We start from the raw sequence: 15,768 nt of genomic DNA, 5'->3' as shown, positions 1-15,768 counted from the left end.
GCGTCATTCCAACTGCCTTCACTTCTGCAGTGATCATCCGCCAGGTTTGCTTTGGGCGGCCACGTCTTCGCTTTCCTTGAGAATTACATTCTATGTCTTGCCTCGGTATGTAATCAGGGTCCCTTCGTGTGGTCTATCCAGTTCCACTTGCGGCGTTTGACCTGCTGGTCGATCGGCATCTCACCGCAGCGTTTCCAGAGATCTACGTTGAAGACTTTCTCAGGCCAGTATATACCGAAAATACGTCGAAAACAGTTGTTAACGAAGACTTGACGCCGGCCGTGGTATCTTTTGTGTCTGGAATATTTATATATATATAGTATTAAAGATAAAGTTGCCAATGTAGAAATAATTGCAACAAAATGCTCTATTGGGCAACACCACGAGGTCATCGTACTATGAAGGTAACCTATTGACATATACACGAAGGAGTTAAGGAATGTCGCGTTTACCTAACGAGTTATGGAACAATTTATTATATTATAATCATATGAACACATTTTGTACACCATAGATAATAAATAGAAGAAAAAAAAATTTGGTAAAAAAACTTTTAAGTTAAACGGTTTTATTCGATACCCATATTGTGGTGGTTGTGGAAAAATATGTACCTAGTCCGCCATATTGGAACGGCGTTCATCTTGAATTTTAAATTTTGACATAATCATCGTGTTTTACTAGTGTAGCCCTTTCATTTGATACCCATATTGAGGGGGTTAAGGAAAAATATGTAACCCGCCATTTTGTATCGGCGGCCATCTTAGATTTATAATGTTATTGATTTTATTATATTGTATTGTCATCTAAATTAAATGTGTGTACCAAATTTCAGATCAATCTGACAACGGGAAGGTGCTTAAATTTCAATTTCTAATTTTGACCCAAATAAATTCCGTACGGGTCGAACTAAATAAAACCTCTTAATAATATAAAAAACAATTCATACGGTACAAGAGGCGGTGTTTGGATGGACAACCTTTGGATGGAGATGAGAGACACGAAGAATGCAGTTCAGAGTGTACATACAAGAATACATATATATATTAGGAGGACTGAAAAGTTATGACGCTTTCTTAAGTTAAAAAGTCTTTGAAAGTTTGAACAGCCTCAAGCGAAGGCTTTTTGAAAAAAGATATTTGCTAAATGTTTATAGACAGTTCTACCAACTTAGAAAAAAACTACCTGCTTTCAAAATGCTCGGCAGTTTTAAATGACAACTTAATTTTTGATCTATAGTATTAGGGGAACCGGAAAGTAATGTCGCTTTCTTAAGTCAAATTCACACGACTACATCTTTAACAAGTTTTTATATTAATCAACAATATAAAAAATTTTTAGCTGTATTTACCCCTAAGAGAAAATTGTGTAAGAAATTTGTAAAAAATTATAAAACGCTGTCGTGCCTCGCAGCTGGGAGAAGAAAGATCCGTATCAAATAGCGGCAACCCTCTCCCAACTGTCTGCGTTTAGTAAAAGCGAAAAAAAAATTTTAAAAAAAAACACTAGCGATATAAATTGGAATTAATAAAAAAAATCAACAATATATTCACCTTCGTTATCAACAACCTTTTGCCGTCTAGTATACAAAATCAATGCCGGAGCGGTAACAATAAATCAAGTTTTTCTGTAAAATATGTATATACACAAAGATACAATAAAAAATGTATAAATCATACACACATAGACGAACAAATACAGATCAAAACAAGCGCATTTTCCTTTTTTATATTACCACGCCCACAGCTGGACCCAGACATTCATATGTTTCCAATAGAACCGCTTAGAAGATATATATCGAGCATCTTTCAATCTAAAGATCGTCTATCTATCTTATGGGATTTATGCTGCGCTGGTCTATACTCCCTAATCCAAAACCATAAAGCCAAGTGTCAAACAATTTACAAATACAAACACAGTGATAACTTTAAAATTGTGAATGTATATCTAGTTTTTTGTCAATTAATATACGGTACACCTTGTACCATAATCAATGGTTTATAAATAATAAATACACAGTGATTTAAAATATGTGTTAAAGTTTTTAAAACTTTTTACACCTAATTTTTCACGCTGTATGTATGTATATATATATATATATATATATATATATATATATATGTATATATATATATATATATATATATATATATATATATATATATATATATAATATTATATATAATATAATATATTTATATATAATAAGTTAAAATATATATATATAATATTTTAACTGCCTGCAAATGAGCTATACATAATTCTGTATATTTATTTATGGTACCTACAGGGAGGGCTATAATTAAGTACACTTTTAGTTTTTTAATAACGTCTTACAACAAAAGCGTGAAGATCTATGTAAGTAAAACTCCTTGGCTTCATTTTAGTTGGATGGAGTCACTCACTTTTAACATATCTAAAGTCAGCGTGGAGGTACGAGAGATGTTAAAAGAAAAGATATGTAGAAAGGGGGTAACATTGAGTGGCCGCCATCATTTCTGATTTTTTTATCTTTTGTGGGACAGGGACTATTCAACATTATTTAATTTTTTCACATATTTTTTTTATTTTTATTATCATCTTTCATACATCGTATGATCTTTCGTTCTTTTCATTCTTGCCACAATTCTTCTATCTTTCCCTTTCGCTCTGTAACGCCTTTCATACATCCCTCATTACTCTTTTACATTTTTATTATTTTATTTCTATATAGGATTATTATAATATCACTTGGTTTTACATTATTTTTTTTTTTTGTTGTTTACATTTTTATTAGCTTTTATTTCTATCTATTACTATACTTATTATTTTTCTACAGAGTAGGAGGAACTCTTCTTTGGATTTTTCTTCTCTTATCAGGGAGGCTATTGATTCCTCCCTGATTTTCACACCAGACCGGCACTTAAAGTCGAACCCGTAGACATTTTTTTAATGGTCACCGCTATTGGAGGCTTCTCGTACACCTATCTTTGAGAAGGACAAGGTCATTTATTTTCTTTATTGATTTTTTCAAGCTCTTTTAATATTAAATCTTTCTCTTCTTTCATTCCACAATTTTCTCAGTCTTTCACTTCTGTTCTTTTCGCCATACATCCATCACTCGACCACTACATTCTAGATATATTCATTTACAATTTTCTTTAAATCTCAATTTCATACAGCTTTATATTCTATTATTTATTATATTTACATATATTTATCAATTTTTTATCTTTTATTCTACTTATTTCAATAGTTTTATTCACAATTTAATTTAATTTCTATCTTTACTTTCGTGCTTACTTGCTATTTAATTTCCTATCTGACATGATGATGAAATGATCACAAATGTGTATCCTCCAATATTTAGAAAGTCGATTTACTATTAAAATCTATTTAATCACTCTTAACCCTAATTCATTTTAATATTGAATCTGTATTTATTTCTATGGTATAAGATTGTATAGTGACAGCTTAAATCGAGACTTCCTTATGCCTGTTCACACCATGGAGCATCCATCCAGCCAAAGTAAGATTAGCAACGCCGGTGACATACGTGAGCCGAGGTCTGAGGTAGCCCTTGGGTCAGAGCCCGCGAAGTTCATATGGAACTAGCAAATACGCAGTTTATAACAGTTACAATAATTTCAGATCATTAATTTTTTCTAGAAAACATTATAAAAATAAAAAAAATATTAAAGTCGTTCACAAATTAATTCATAACTAAGTAAAACAGGCATTCATTTATTATTTCTTTTAAAATAACTTAAAATTGCATCGTATTTCTATATTCTCTGTATTATACAAGACAGAAAATTGATACGCAAAATGGCGGGAAATCATTTTTAACTTTTATTAATCTGTATTCAAAATGTCATCTATTTAAGTGAAGTGTATTCTTTAATTATATCGTTTTTTATTTATATTTTTCTAACAATGAAACTATATCGTTTTTCTAGTACCAATATATTTTAAAGACAAATTAATATTATCTTTAATAGAATCTGTATGATTGAACACGTCCTAGAAATATTTTTGTATTTTGACAAAATTAAATTCAGAATTTTCAGAAATAAAGTTTCTTTAGAAGTATCCATCAACATTATCATAATTTCTAACTTTACTACTTCGGAACATTAGCCTCACTCATAAATCTCCAGGACTAATTTGAAACCGCTAGCATCCAGCGTCTTTCAACCTTGTAGGTGGATGTGCTATGATGCGCTTGTCATCCCGTGGTCTCTCAGTCAAAAAAACATTCGCTTAATGAGCAGGAGACAGGCCAAATATATTCGCTCGTGCTTGACAACGATGCCTATGCAAATTAAAGAAAGAAATGTAACGAAAGCCCAAGTCTATTATCAAATGCAATTTGAGAAAAAAAACCACAGCAAATAAGGAAGAAATTTGTGAAAATTTTTTAATTTCAAAGTAATTTGTATTTCGAAAGACAACAATTTTGTTATTTTTTTACAAATATGTGAACATTTCAACATATTTAATAGTTCCGAAAAATTAATCCTGCGTACCAAAACCTAGTTAGGCAGTGTTGTTTTAAAAAATCAAAATCTTTTTTAGAAAGAAAAGAAAATATCAACTAGATAAAAGTGTGCTTTATTATAATACAGTACATGTTTTATGAGCTAGGCTTAATAAAATTTTACATACTACTTTATACTCGAACATATATTACATTAATATTTTAGAGATCCGAAACTTGTAAGTGATCCGACTTAAAATTAAATGTAAGAATTTTGTTTGATACATAACAAAAAATATAAGTGTGATGTTTAAAATCGTTTTAATTAAATTATGACTTTAAAAGAACTATAATAAACGAAAAATATTTTATGACGATTAATACATATACCATCTACATCACTAGTAATATTTAAAAAAAAATTACTTTAATCGCATCAAAAACGTTTTGGCGCCAAAATTTGACAGTTCGTCTTAAAATGACCGGTTTTTTTTCTATTTATTATATGCATCACGTAAAATTAATGGAATAGGAAATAACACTAGACTAGAAAACGTTTATAAGTAAATAATTTCGTAAGTAATATTAAGCATATATAATAAAGATACACTCGAATGATGGTTTATAAAGTTTCAAGGCCGTAAATGTAAATTTCGTAATATAACTTTAGGCGTTAGCAAAAGTAATAAACATCACCTTTTAACTGGGGCAATATAATAACTGGTAAGATTTCGTAAATTTAACTAGATATATTAACACCTTTGTATTTTTTACTTTCAAATTTTCGAGGTGACATTTGTCAATGTTTCCCATTCACTCCGTTTGTAGTAGACTCATAAATACTTTTCAAATGGAATGGTGATATAGCGAAGACTTCATTCTTCACCAACTCTTCAAGATTCTCTCCACCGTAAGATAGCAACGGAGAAATCTCCACATCAATATTATCTTCAATTATACCTCCAGCTTGTCTAATATATTTCCTATGGAGACGAAGAAGATCTTCCCTGGCAGTTGACGGACAGTCCTTTTTAGCAGCATCAGAGTTTTTAAGAGCAGAAAACTCAACATCTCTAGCTACTTCTAAACAAATGAATTTCTCAGCAAATTCAAACACATCAAATATGAATTTTTCCAATTTGATACCATTAGGTTCGGATGGACTCTGGCGGATGCCATTGTCATCAACATAAGGTATTTTTTTCTTGGCAATATGCGGTTTAAGTTTTGATTCAAAGTTACAGATCTTTGTTAAGAAGTCTGAAGAGAAGTAATGGTTGCAAATACTGCCTGCTGAGAATGTTAGGCGACCATCAGGATTTCTACGCTCAGCTGCCTCATCTGTTAGTTCAGAGTACTCAACAACCTTGTAATGTCCATTAACCCGGCACACAACACCAACTGGCTCACTAGGGGTAGACTTGAGAACAACTTTTGCTGCACAATCTGCATTCTTACTTTTACAGTAGCCTATAAACACTGGGTCAGCTACTTTAGTAAGGATGTTATCAACTGAATGAGCATGTAAATGCTGAACCCCTCTCCTTCTTATATCTTCTAGAATTCCTTGAGTCTTCAATGCACGATAAAGTCCTCCGTTGCCATCAGGCGTTGAAGAGAGATGGTGCTTTTTATCCAAAAATATTTTACCTTCGAAATCAAAGCATGGAACGGTGCCTTGTTCAAAGAATTTAATATCCTCCTCGTTCAAACCAAAATACGAGTGGCTCTTGAAGTATTCTGCAGTTGGACCCATTGTGTGTTCTGATGTCATGATGTACCAGGTAACTTTACCTTCCTTTCCAGTTCTCTCCGTTGCCATGTTCTGTACCCTGATAATCCTTTCAGCTTGTATTTGGAACAAGGTTTTCTTTGAGGGTAATCCAACATTGTACATTCCTTTGGGATGACCAAAGCCAAGCCTTGTGGCTTGTCCACCAGCCAGCAGTAGTACGCCAACTCTTCCATCCGAGATTTCTTCGAAGCCTATGTTTTCGTATTCCAGAATTTTAGCTTCTGTCAAACCTGGTACGGATTCGTAATGGGATTGAGGAATCGGTTTCAAGTCGTCGTTGGATTTTTCCAGGATAACTTTAGTGCTTTCCATAGCTCTGCGGAAAAGTGAGTTCATTTCCGCGAGGTCCAGTTTTCCGATTTCTCCCGCCAATTGTTCCCGCTCATTTTCACTTAGTTCCGGCCAGTATTTGATAAGGTGCTCTTGACCGTGAATGGTCAGATGTTGTTTCAAACTTTCGTATGACATTACGATACTGTTTACGATATGTATTTTATTGAACAGCCTGTATCTTATCGAGTCCGTTCGCGGGGATTAGAAAGTCGATACTGGCTGCCTCCGCCGCAGACATTTCACTGTTGTTTCTCCCACCACGGCACCGAAAACAGCGAAACACGTCGGCCAATTTCTGACATTTGGTTTATTTACATTCAAGGTTGTACACTCTTATGTCACTTGAATTTAACGTACATTACCATTTTGCTAATAACATCGATGCCTTTATTTGAAATAAACACAGCGATGTATACACAATTCTTTTGACATTTACAATCAATGTTTGACATTACCGCAATGTACGTTCAGAAACAATAATTCGAATTATGAATTTTAGTAATCATAATATAAGAAACTGATAAAAAAAATACTATATTTATTTTTGGTAACACAAAAATTAAACTATAGAAAAATCAAATATCTTTAAACATACATAAATAATTCATTATCATTGCGTAAATCATAAGATTATAATTAACAATTTAAGTTGTAATAGTTCAACCTTTTTACCGACATTAATAATAGTTCTCAACTCACTTAAAAGTAATTTAAAAGAAAAAATACTAACTTAAGCCAGATTTTTAGATGAAATCTTAAATAATTTAATATTAACAATATATACCTAAGAAAATATAATACTTGGATAAAAAAATATGACGAATTTGTTGATAAAATATAAATTCTTTGTTTATTCTTCCAAATAAATTTCATAACCTTCAAAGTAATCCCTGTCCAATAAAACGCAATACGCTTTTTCCAATCCTCAAAACATTGAAAATTGTTTTTTTCTAGCGTACCTAGTCTTTAAGATCTTCAATTTGTTTATGATAATGTCTAATCCTTTTTTGCCAACCGACAATTTTGAAACATAGAATCATAGATTTTTTGAACATAACTCTCAGCAGATTTAAATGACAATTCCACCTTACTTTCTGATCACAGTATTATTAGTTTAAGATTATTATCAATCTGGGAGACAGAATCTTAAATTATCTTATAAGGTGCATGAATCTATTTGGGATCAACTTCATATTTCGAAAATTCTTAATCTTAAATTAATGTAATAGAATATTTAAAATTGGAACACATAATATTTCTAATTAGTACATTCTATCTATATCTGTATTATTAGTGATAGGACAAGTTCAATTCGATTTTTCGATTACTCAAAAAGCACGCATACATTAACCATTTTCAAGTAGTTCATATGTAAATGCCTTAATAAATTTAAAGTGACTAAGCTCAAAAGTTCCCTTGGAATACATTATACAGGTCTTTATTTTGATTAAGTCCATTTATAAGAAACTAAAGTTGTTAAGGCGGACGCTTCATTGAGTGCACGGATTAAATAACATTAGGAGTAGAACTTTTGGTTGAGAAGACCTTAGGAGTCAAAGGAGACTCTTTTTTAAAATAAAACAAGACTGCTGTGCGTTGACCATCTAATTACCGCCAAAACACGTTGACAAGGAAGATGACAGCGAAGAGTAATCAATGTAGGTGTATTTACAATTTACATTAATCTAACAATGACATATCACATCACTGATGGCGTCCGAATTCTAATCGGCGTTCAAATTTTGATTCGAACGCTGATTAGTGACCACCAATACTGAACCTGATCGCTACAAGTGGATTAATTTCCTTTACTTAAAGCCCGTCAACTGTCAGCGAGACAATAATTTTCTCTAAGTTTGAAGTGTGAAGTGTTTGAAGGTAAAAGAAAAGAAGAAAATAAAATATGAAAGTTCTAGTGTTGCAGCTACATTATAAGGTCCAGATGTGTTTAATGTTCCTATCAGAGCATGTTGAAGAGAGAGGCTTTCACTAACTGGACCACGATAGAGGAATCGATTCATAATTATCGTTTTACCAATGTATATTGTTTAGGTAGATTAGAATAAAATATTATTTTTATATTAATACATTAGGATAAATTTTATATGAATCGATTCTATTCACAATATTGTAAAATTTATTTAATTACAATTTTACAAGGGCTATACCTATAGTGAGACTTCATACCTGTTTATGTAATTATTTTAGTTGGAGTAAGTATTTTTTTATATTTTTCTATTAGTTTATAAGGCTAACAGTGCCTAACACTAATGAAATATACACGATGGATTGGATAAAGCAAGTTTATTCGATTAAATAACCGATTTTATTTGCGTCGATTCTAATTAAAATCGATTTAATCGTAAACACTTGAATTTGACATGTTGCGTTAGAACCATGCGGGGTGTCTGTCAAAAATATGTCAATGCACTTCAAAGTTTATGTTATTTATTGCTTATAGTAGTAAAATTTCTAATATCAATCATTAATTGGGTCGCCTTTTGTGTCCTTTACATCCTGAAGCTTGCTATCCACCACTGTTTTGCAGCAACTATGATAGAGAACTCTAAAAAACGAAAGTATAACGCGGCCGCTCAGGACCAAGGTACCACGGTTTCGCGTGGTATTATAGATGCTAACTGGCAGAAGCTTCTATCTGGAAACATGATGATGGAGAAGGGGAAAGAGAACCCCCCCAAAAATCCCACGAGATACACCGGCTCGTTTCGACGAACGCGCAAGAAAATGTCCAATCCTGTAGACACGAATATGGAGTCATTGAAAATAAGCGAAGCGTCAATGTTAGCTAACAAAACTGGGAACGCGAAACAGAAGAAAGGTTCTCTTACTAAATTCATCGCTATGGATTGTGAAATGGTAGGAATAGGTTATGAAGGTAAATATATTTTTTTAAATTCAGATAAAATTATTTGATCCCATTTTGATAAAAACTAGAATCAGACTCATCCAATAATGACATTTCCATCTAATCCAGTGTTCCACAAGCTTTTTTGTACCACATCCCATTTATGATTTTCTAAAATTACTTTGTATGTAACATACATAATTTTTGTATTAACCCTTTCACATGTGTACCAGTGCTGCATTTAAGTGGCATCTATTTGCCATTCCTTATATTGCATTGTTATTGAATTGATTCCTCTAAGGGTGCAATCATGTTATTGAATGTGCATTTATTCAAAAATAAATATTCCAAAGTATAGTATGTATTTGGAAACTAAAATTAAAAATATAAAGTAAGTATCACCACATTAACAATCTACTAAGGTTGACCGAAAGGCAGTTTACTTTCAATTTATAAATCAGTGGGAATAAATGGTAAGGAAAATTGTAATGTGGGCTCATGTGTAGATCTCTGTTTTAAGATTTATCATAGATGAATAAATTTCTAAGAATTATCATTACTTCCATTATTAATTAATATAGCAGTGGAATCTTTAAAAATGCAACACTCGAATGAGAAAATTCGAACTTCAGCCTACCGCCATGCAATGTGCACTTTGCAGCGTGCTTGGTTCAGTAGCCTCACTTCGGCAGAATGCACTGCGGTAAGGTAAGGGTTAAAGCTAGAGGGTTAAATGTGTGTCAAGTCAATTATTAAATTGCCCCCACCCCCCCGTGGGTTGTGGGTTCTATATTGGGAAACACTGATCTTACCAGCAACATTTCTGAGCTTCTTGTATTCCAATAAAGTTTACCTAGCAGATATATAACACAAGTAAATTGTTGCTAATCACAGCAGTTAAAGTATCTGTTCCAAAATTAACAATGCATACCACCATTATATAAACCTTGCATGGCTACCAATATGTTCAACATTCCTGAATAAAGAACCTTCAGATATGAATATAGTTGAAATAAGTAAAATAATATTTGTAAAAATTATTAAGGAAAGAGGGTTGAATATATGTTTGTACAAATTGACCATACCAAAGATGTACAATATGACTTATTCTAGAATCTATTCAAGCTTTTTCATAAAAGCATCTTTCAACTTAAGGCTATGATGGTTTCTAACCCTTATCTGAGAGGATCTCATAATCTGTAAAAGCGTGTTTTTTTATCTGATATCTTTTACAATATTTACAGTAGTCATGTTTAGTTGTTTCAGCCCATAGATGCCTTTGGAAAGGGATAGGCCATATATGGTTCACGGACCCCTCTATTCCGTGAACTCGTTTCCGATGAAGCTGCAAAAGCCCAAGGCTAACAGCAAAAAATTTACATGAGACAATAGACAATACAAAACTATCTTCAGTGGAATATACCAAAATGCCATGCTTGAGAAGGGTCAAAGGAACTTGTGGATTCATATTTGCACAGTTGATAATAACCTCTGTTTTATGTATGAGTACTTTGATTATCAAAATAGTTGTTCAGAATGCCTCCCTGCCCCTCCCTGTACTATTAATCATCTTTTAAAAATATCTATTAATTACCAGTCACTTGAAGAATGTGATTTGTCCATGATTGATATGGTTTATCAGCACTTTATCATATATTTAAGGTGTGAACCTTCGAAATTTTCAGGTGGAGATCATATGCTGGCAAGAATATCACTTGTAAATAAATTCGGTGACTGTATATACGACAAGTTCGTGAAAGCTCGTGAGGAGGTCAAAGATTACAGGACAGACATCAGCGGAATAAGGAAAGAGGATTTGATCAACGGTGAAGATTTTGCAGTTGTCCAGAAGGAAGTTGCAGAGATATTGCATGGAAGAATCCTGGTGGGTCACTCTTTGAAGAATGATTTGAGTGTGCTCTTCCTGTCGCATCCCAAAAGGAACATCAGAGATACATCGAAATACAAACCTTTCACAAAGGTAAGACATTTATAACAAATGCAATGTGCTTCTGTGTTATATTTCTGAACAGTGAAATTAATAAAATTCTCCAGACCTCTATATGGTGATGGAAATTTTCCATCCAGATGATAGTCCATAAGGCTTGGCGGCCGCCTCTCCCTAACCGCGAACAGCGTGGGCTACTAACCCAGGTTGGATCCCGATCCCATCTTGGCTCGCCTGTGGACCAGGCTGCCATCCCAAGCATATACACAACATCAACACTACACAGCTCTACTCGGATAGAGCAGTTAACTATGTGCAAATGTCTTCGTACAACTGGAACGCATCTGTCTAGCTTCTGTTTTATTTTTAAGTTCACGGACTCTTCCGCTCTGTGAACTCAGTATTGATCAAGCTGTAAAAGCCCCCAGGCTAACAGCATCAACTTTTATCAAAATCAAGGAAGCCTTATGGTTCCAGACATCATGATGAGTTGGTATGTTTGGGTTATGGTGGCAGATAGATCTTGTTTCTGTGGGCTGGTTTTGACAACCATGCGGCACTGCACTTGCATTGGTGTGAAATTACTGAAGTCAACCGAACTCCTCGAGTTATCCCAGAAGACCCTTGAAGCTGGTGAACCCGGCGAGGTATCTTGGTGATCTGAGATAGGTAGAACTATAGGTTGCTGCCCCATACACTAGTACTAGGGTGGCAGTTTTGTCATCTTCAGGCGTGCCTTGCACAGATATATACCATAGCCAGATCTTTCACAATACCTCCAAAAACCGATTCTGGCTAGACTTTTGCATTGAATATGGACTTTTTCTCACAGACATATACTAAAGTAGTCCCATCGTATGAGACTCCTAACTAAACAAAATATCACTTATGGAGGGTGAAGATCACCCTGAACTCTGGAAATAGTGTTGTTAGTTACCATAGAACTAACGATACCTTGTTATTTTGAGGATTGAAAAGTTCTTTTATGTTTTAATATGGTTGGCATGTGGTAAAGATAACCTTGTCAAAGTTTAGATTCTATAATATGAAAAATTTTCAAATTTATACACAGGATGTCACGAGATTTGTTTCTGGAATACCGTGTCAACAACGCACTGGCCTTTTTTCATTATTTAGTCCAATCACTGGGTGTGCAATTAACCTGTTTTCTTTTATAAAGCAAAATCATCTGAAAAACCTGCAACCGCTCGCAGACAGTATTTCTAACCGTTTACACCTATATAATAATATCTTTGGTAACCACTGAAGTTTTAATGAATTGAAGCCAGCCAGATCTATTCTTGTCATCAATCTTGGAGACTTTGTTATATCTCTTAATAGTGTAAACAAATCTTTACAATATTTTTAATTTTTTGGGTAAGACAAAAACCTTACTTGTGAAATGCTTGAAAAGGTATTACTAATATTTTTTAAATTTACCTTTCATGCCAATGATTATAATTAAAGATCATCTATGTAGGATAGATAAAACTAAAAGAGAAACTTAATTATTTCTCCGGAGCAAAGATAAAAAATGGTTGACCATTTAGTACCAATGGGTTGACCTTAGAAGTCTAGTCAGAAAGTCCAGAAAATAAGAGGATAAAATAGAACGACCTTAGCTTCAATGGATGCTGGAGGAGGCTTTTACCCGAAGGCATATCAATACAAAATATTTTAAATTAAATAAATAATTCTAAAACAAAATTGTGGAAGTCCGTTATTTATTCATGTACAAATGAATTTTTTTTAAAGATAATTAAAGGTTTTAATTTTTATTTTCAGATAACAAAAGGTAGTACACCGTCATTAAAACGTTTGGCAAAGGAAATTCTTGGTATAGACATACAAAAAGGTGAACATAGCTCGATAGAAGATGCAAAAGCAGCAATGCAATTGTATTGTACAGTTGCGAAGACCTGGGAGCAGATGCTGAGCGAGAAAAGAGGATATCACCGGAGGAATGTTGATGAATGACACCGTGTAAGTGATTTTACACCGTCCATCTTAGCTAGTGAATATGGTTGTGTGATTCTAGGTGTAAGATTTCTTTGGTATATACATTTATTTATATTTTTATATGCTTTTAAGTCATCACTTGTAACACACTTGTCACCATTTATAACCTACAATGCTTAAACATGATATCAAATTGATAGACTCAAATTACTACACTCAGTCTAGTATGCCCATATACAAAGTGAACAGTTGACCACATTGACTGGTACAGGTCAATTCCATCTCTTTGGAAGTCTCCAAATGCGATTGTCCAGAAGTAGACGTCAGATTTTACTTCACAATGTCATCGTTCACTAGATTTAAAAGCCTGCAACAAACTCTGACGAGTTTTTCTTACAATACATTTAATACACTAGTGGAGTAATTAATTTCCAATCATTGTATTAAAAGAATCCCTGACACAAAAATTAAATTTATACAAATTAAGTCTAATTTATACGATTTTTTATTAAATTCCTAGATGTATTAGAAAATAATTCAGAGACTACATTGTAGTGTTACATCGCTATTTTACTTATATATGTTAGTATCTTATGCATATATACCAGACTGTCGTATATATACCAAAGAAATATCCCTAGGTCATATGCTATGACGTCGTCGACCTTGTTAGGTTTTAATTTTCAAAATGCAGGCATTTTTGACAGTGCAAGTTAACATTTAGAATATATATATCATATAGAACATATGAATATATAATTCAAAACAATTAAACGTAGTTAACTGAATTTTTAATTGTATATACTTTAATTCTTAAAGGAATATATGGAATATGTATGTGTGAGTTTCGGTTGTATGACATACAAAACATATACAGTACCCGGCGATAAATATTGCACATCGACCTTTGGAATGAGACAATCGGTTAATTTCGGCTTCGTAGAGAACTATCTCTGTCCCACACCTATATGACGTTTTGTCAGTCATATTACGTGTCTCTTTCCAATGGTCGATGTGCAATATTAATCGCCGGGTACTGTACTGATTATTTTTACAAAACTTACGTGTTGTCTACTTTCAATAAGACATTGTGTTTATACAGGGTGACTCGTTATAGGTTTAAAATCTTTGGAGGCGTAAATGTATAGCTCATAAAGTGAACACCCTGAAATATGTTTTTTTTTCTATTGGCGACAGTACAATGACACCTGGCAGTACAAAGTCTGTAACAGATAATAAATAATAATTGATTTTAATACATATTTCGAATTTTTAAAACGCTTCTAATATTATTATGTTATTATATATGAAAACATTGATTATTGGTTAAGATATACTATACATTCACTCCTTCATAGCTTTTTCACCTCGAACAAACAAATACAAAGTTTGGAGTTCGTGAAACAAATATTGGCTTTTGTAACAATAACTTTAAATGTCTTATACGAAATTGAATATGTGTAAAACAAATTGTTAAAGCGTAATACAAAATTTAGATTACGTAATACAAATTTTGGATAACGTAATACAAATTTAGGAATGTATAAAATGAAGTTCATAAGGAGTATTACAACGTTTAAATGTGTCATTATAATTTTAAATATGTAATACAAATTTTCGAACGTGTAATACAAATGTTGGAACATGTAATACATAAGTTGGAACGTGTAATACGTAAGTTGGAATGTGTAATACATAAGTTGGAACGTGTAATACAATTATTGGAATGTTGTACATTAATTTTGACCAGAAACTGTCGTCAAGTTTTATATTGAAATTCTAAAAACTGATAATGCCTTCATTAAGCAATAGATTTGATAATGTTTCTATGTATTTAGTATGTAATAAATAATTTAAGGCGACAATATCCGAAATATTTTTGTACTCTGTTTTAAGGGAATACATTGTTTTTTTACCAAAGACTTTTTTTATACCTTTTAATAGAGAGGGGTAGCTCGCGATCTAACGACAAAAAAGATATATATCTTTGCAAAAGATATAATCACTCTCCAACGCGCGCGTTGCAGTTGTATCTCTGTCTTTGTTCTTGTAACGAGTTGCGGCTCAGAATTAGAGAGAGATGGGCTTATGAAGCAATTTACATGCAAAAGAGAGATGCGAATAACTGTTCCTTGTTCGTATTAAAAATATAAATTACGGATTTTTGGAACGACATCACGCGGTTTTATCTTTTTTGTGCTTTATGATAAAGACAAGAATCTGGGTTTAGGTTTGTTAGATCAATGTTCGTATGATTTCTTGTGGAAACGACTATATTTTAAAAGTTGATATACTTAAACAAACTGTAACCATGTGACTTATATATATATATATATATATATTAAATCAGCATTAAATAATTTTGATCATCATCATTATAGTACGCCCACAGCTGGGCATACGCCTCTCTA

The 15,768-nt window shown here is 32.8% G+C and overlaps 2 protein-coding genes across 2 annotated transcripts; one reads left to right on the top strand and one right to left on the bottom strand.

Annotated features, from left to right (window-relative positions):
* Window positions 1-4,599: 4,599 nt before the first annotated feature.
* On the bottom strand, window positions 4,600-6,913 carry mmy (UDP-N-acetylglucosamine pyrophosphorylase mmy). The gene has a single exon (XM_068771078.1). It carries the CDS (start codon window positions 6,717-6,719, stop codon window positions 5,256-5,258), a length of 1,464 nt encoding a protein of 487 aa, XP_068627179.1. The 5' UTR covers window positions 6,720-6,913; the 3' UTR covers window positions 4,600-5,255.
* A 2,080-nt stretch (window positions 6,914-8,993) lies between these two features.
* On the top strand, window positions 8,994-13,665 carry LOC137927400 (RNA exonuclease 4-like). Its single transcript, XM_068771199.1, has 3 exons — window positions 8,994-9,480; window positions 11,136-11,431; window positions 13,184-13,665. Exons 1-3 carry the CDS (start codon window positions 9,138-9,140, stop codon window positions 13,373-13,375), a joined length of 831 nt encoding a protein of 276 aa, XP_068627300.1. The 5' UTR covers window positions 8,994-9,137; the 3' UTR covers window positions 13,376-13,665.
* Window positions 13,666-15,768: the final 2,103 nt, after the last annotated feature.

The sequence above is a fragment of the Battus philenor genome, unplaced genomic scaffold (genome assembly GCF_028537555.1).
Source record: "Battus philenor isolate CCGP_79_NKW_IND1 unplaced genomic scaffold, ilBatPhil1.0.hap1 SCAF_30, whole genome shotgun sequence".
Taxonomy (NCBI): domain Eukaryota; kingdom Metazoa; phylum Arthropoda; class Insecta; order Lepidoptera; family Papilionidae; genus Battus; species Battus philenor.
The sequence above is the reverse complement of the archived record's forward strand: the minus strand, read 5'-3'. Positions and strand labels throughout refer to the sequence as shown.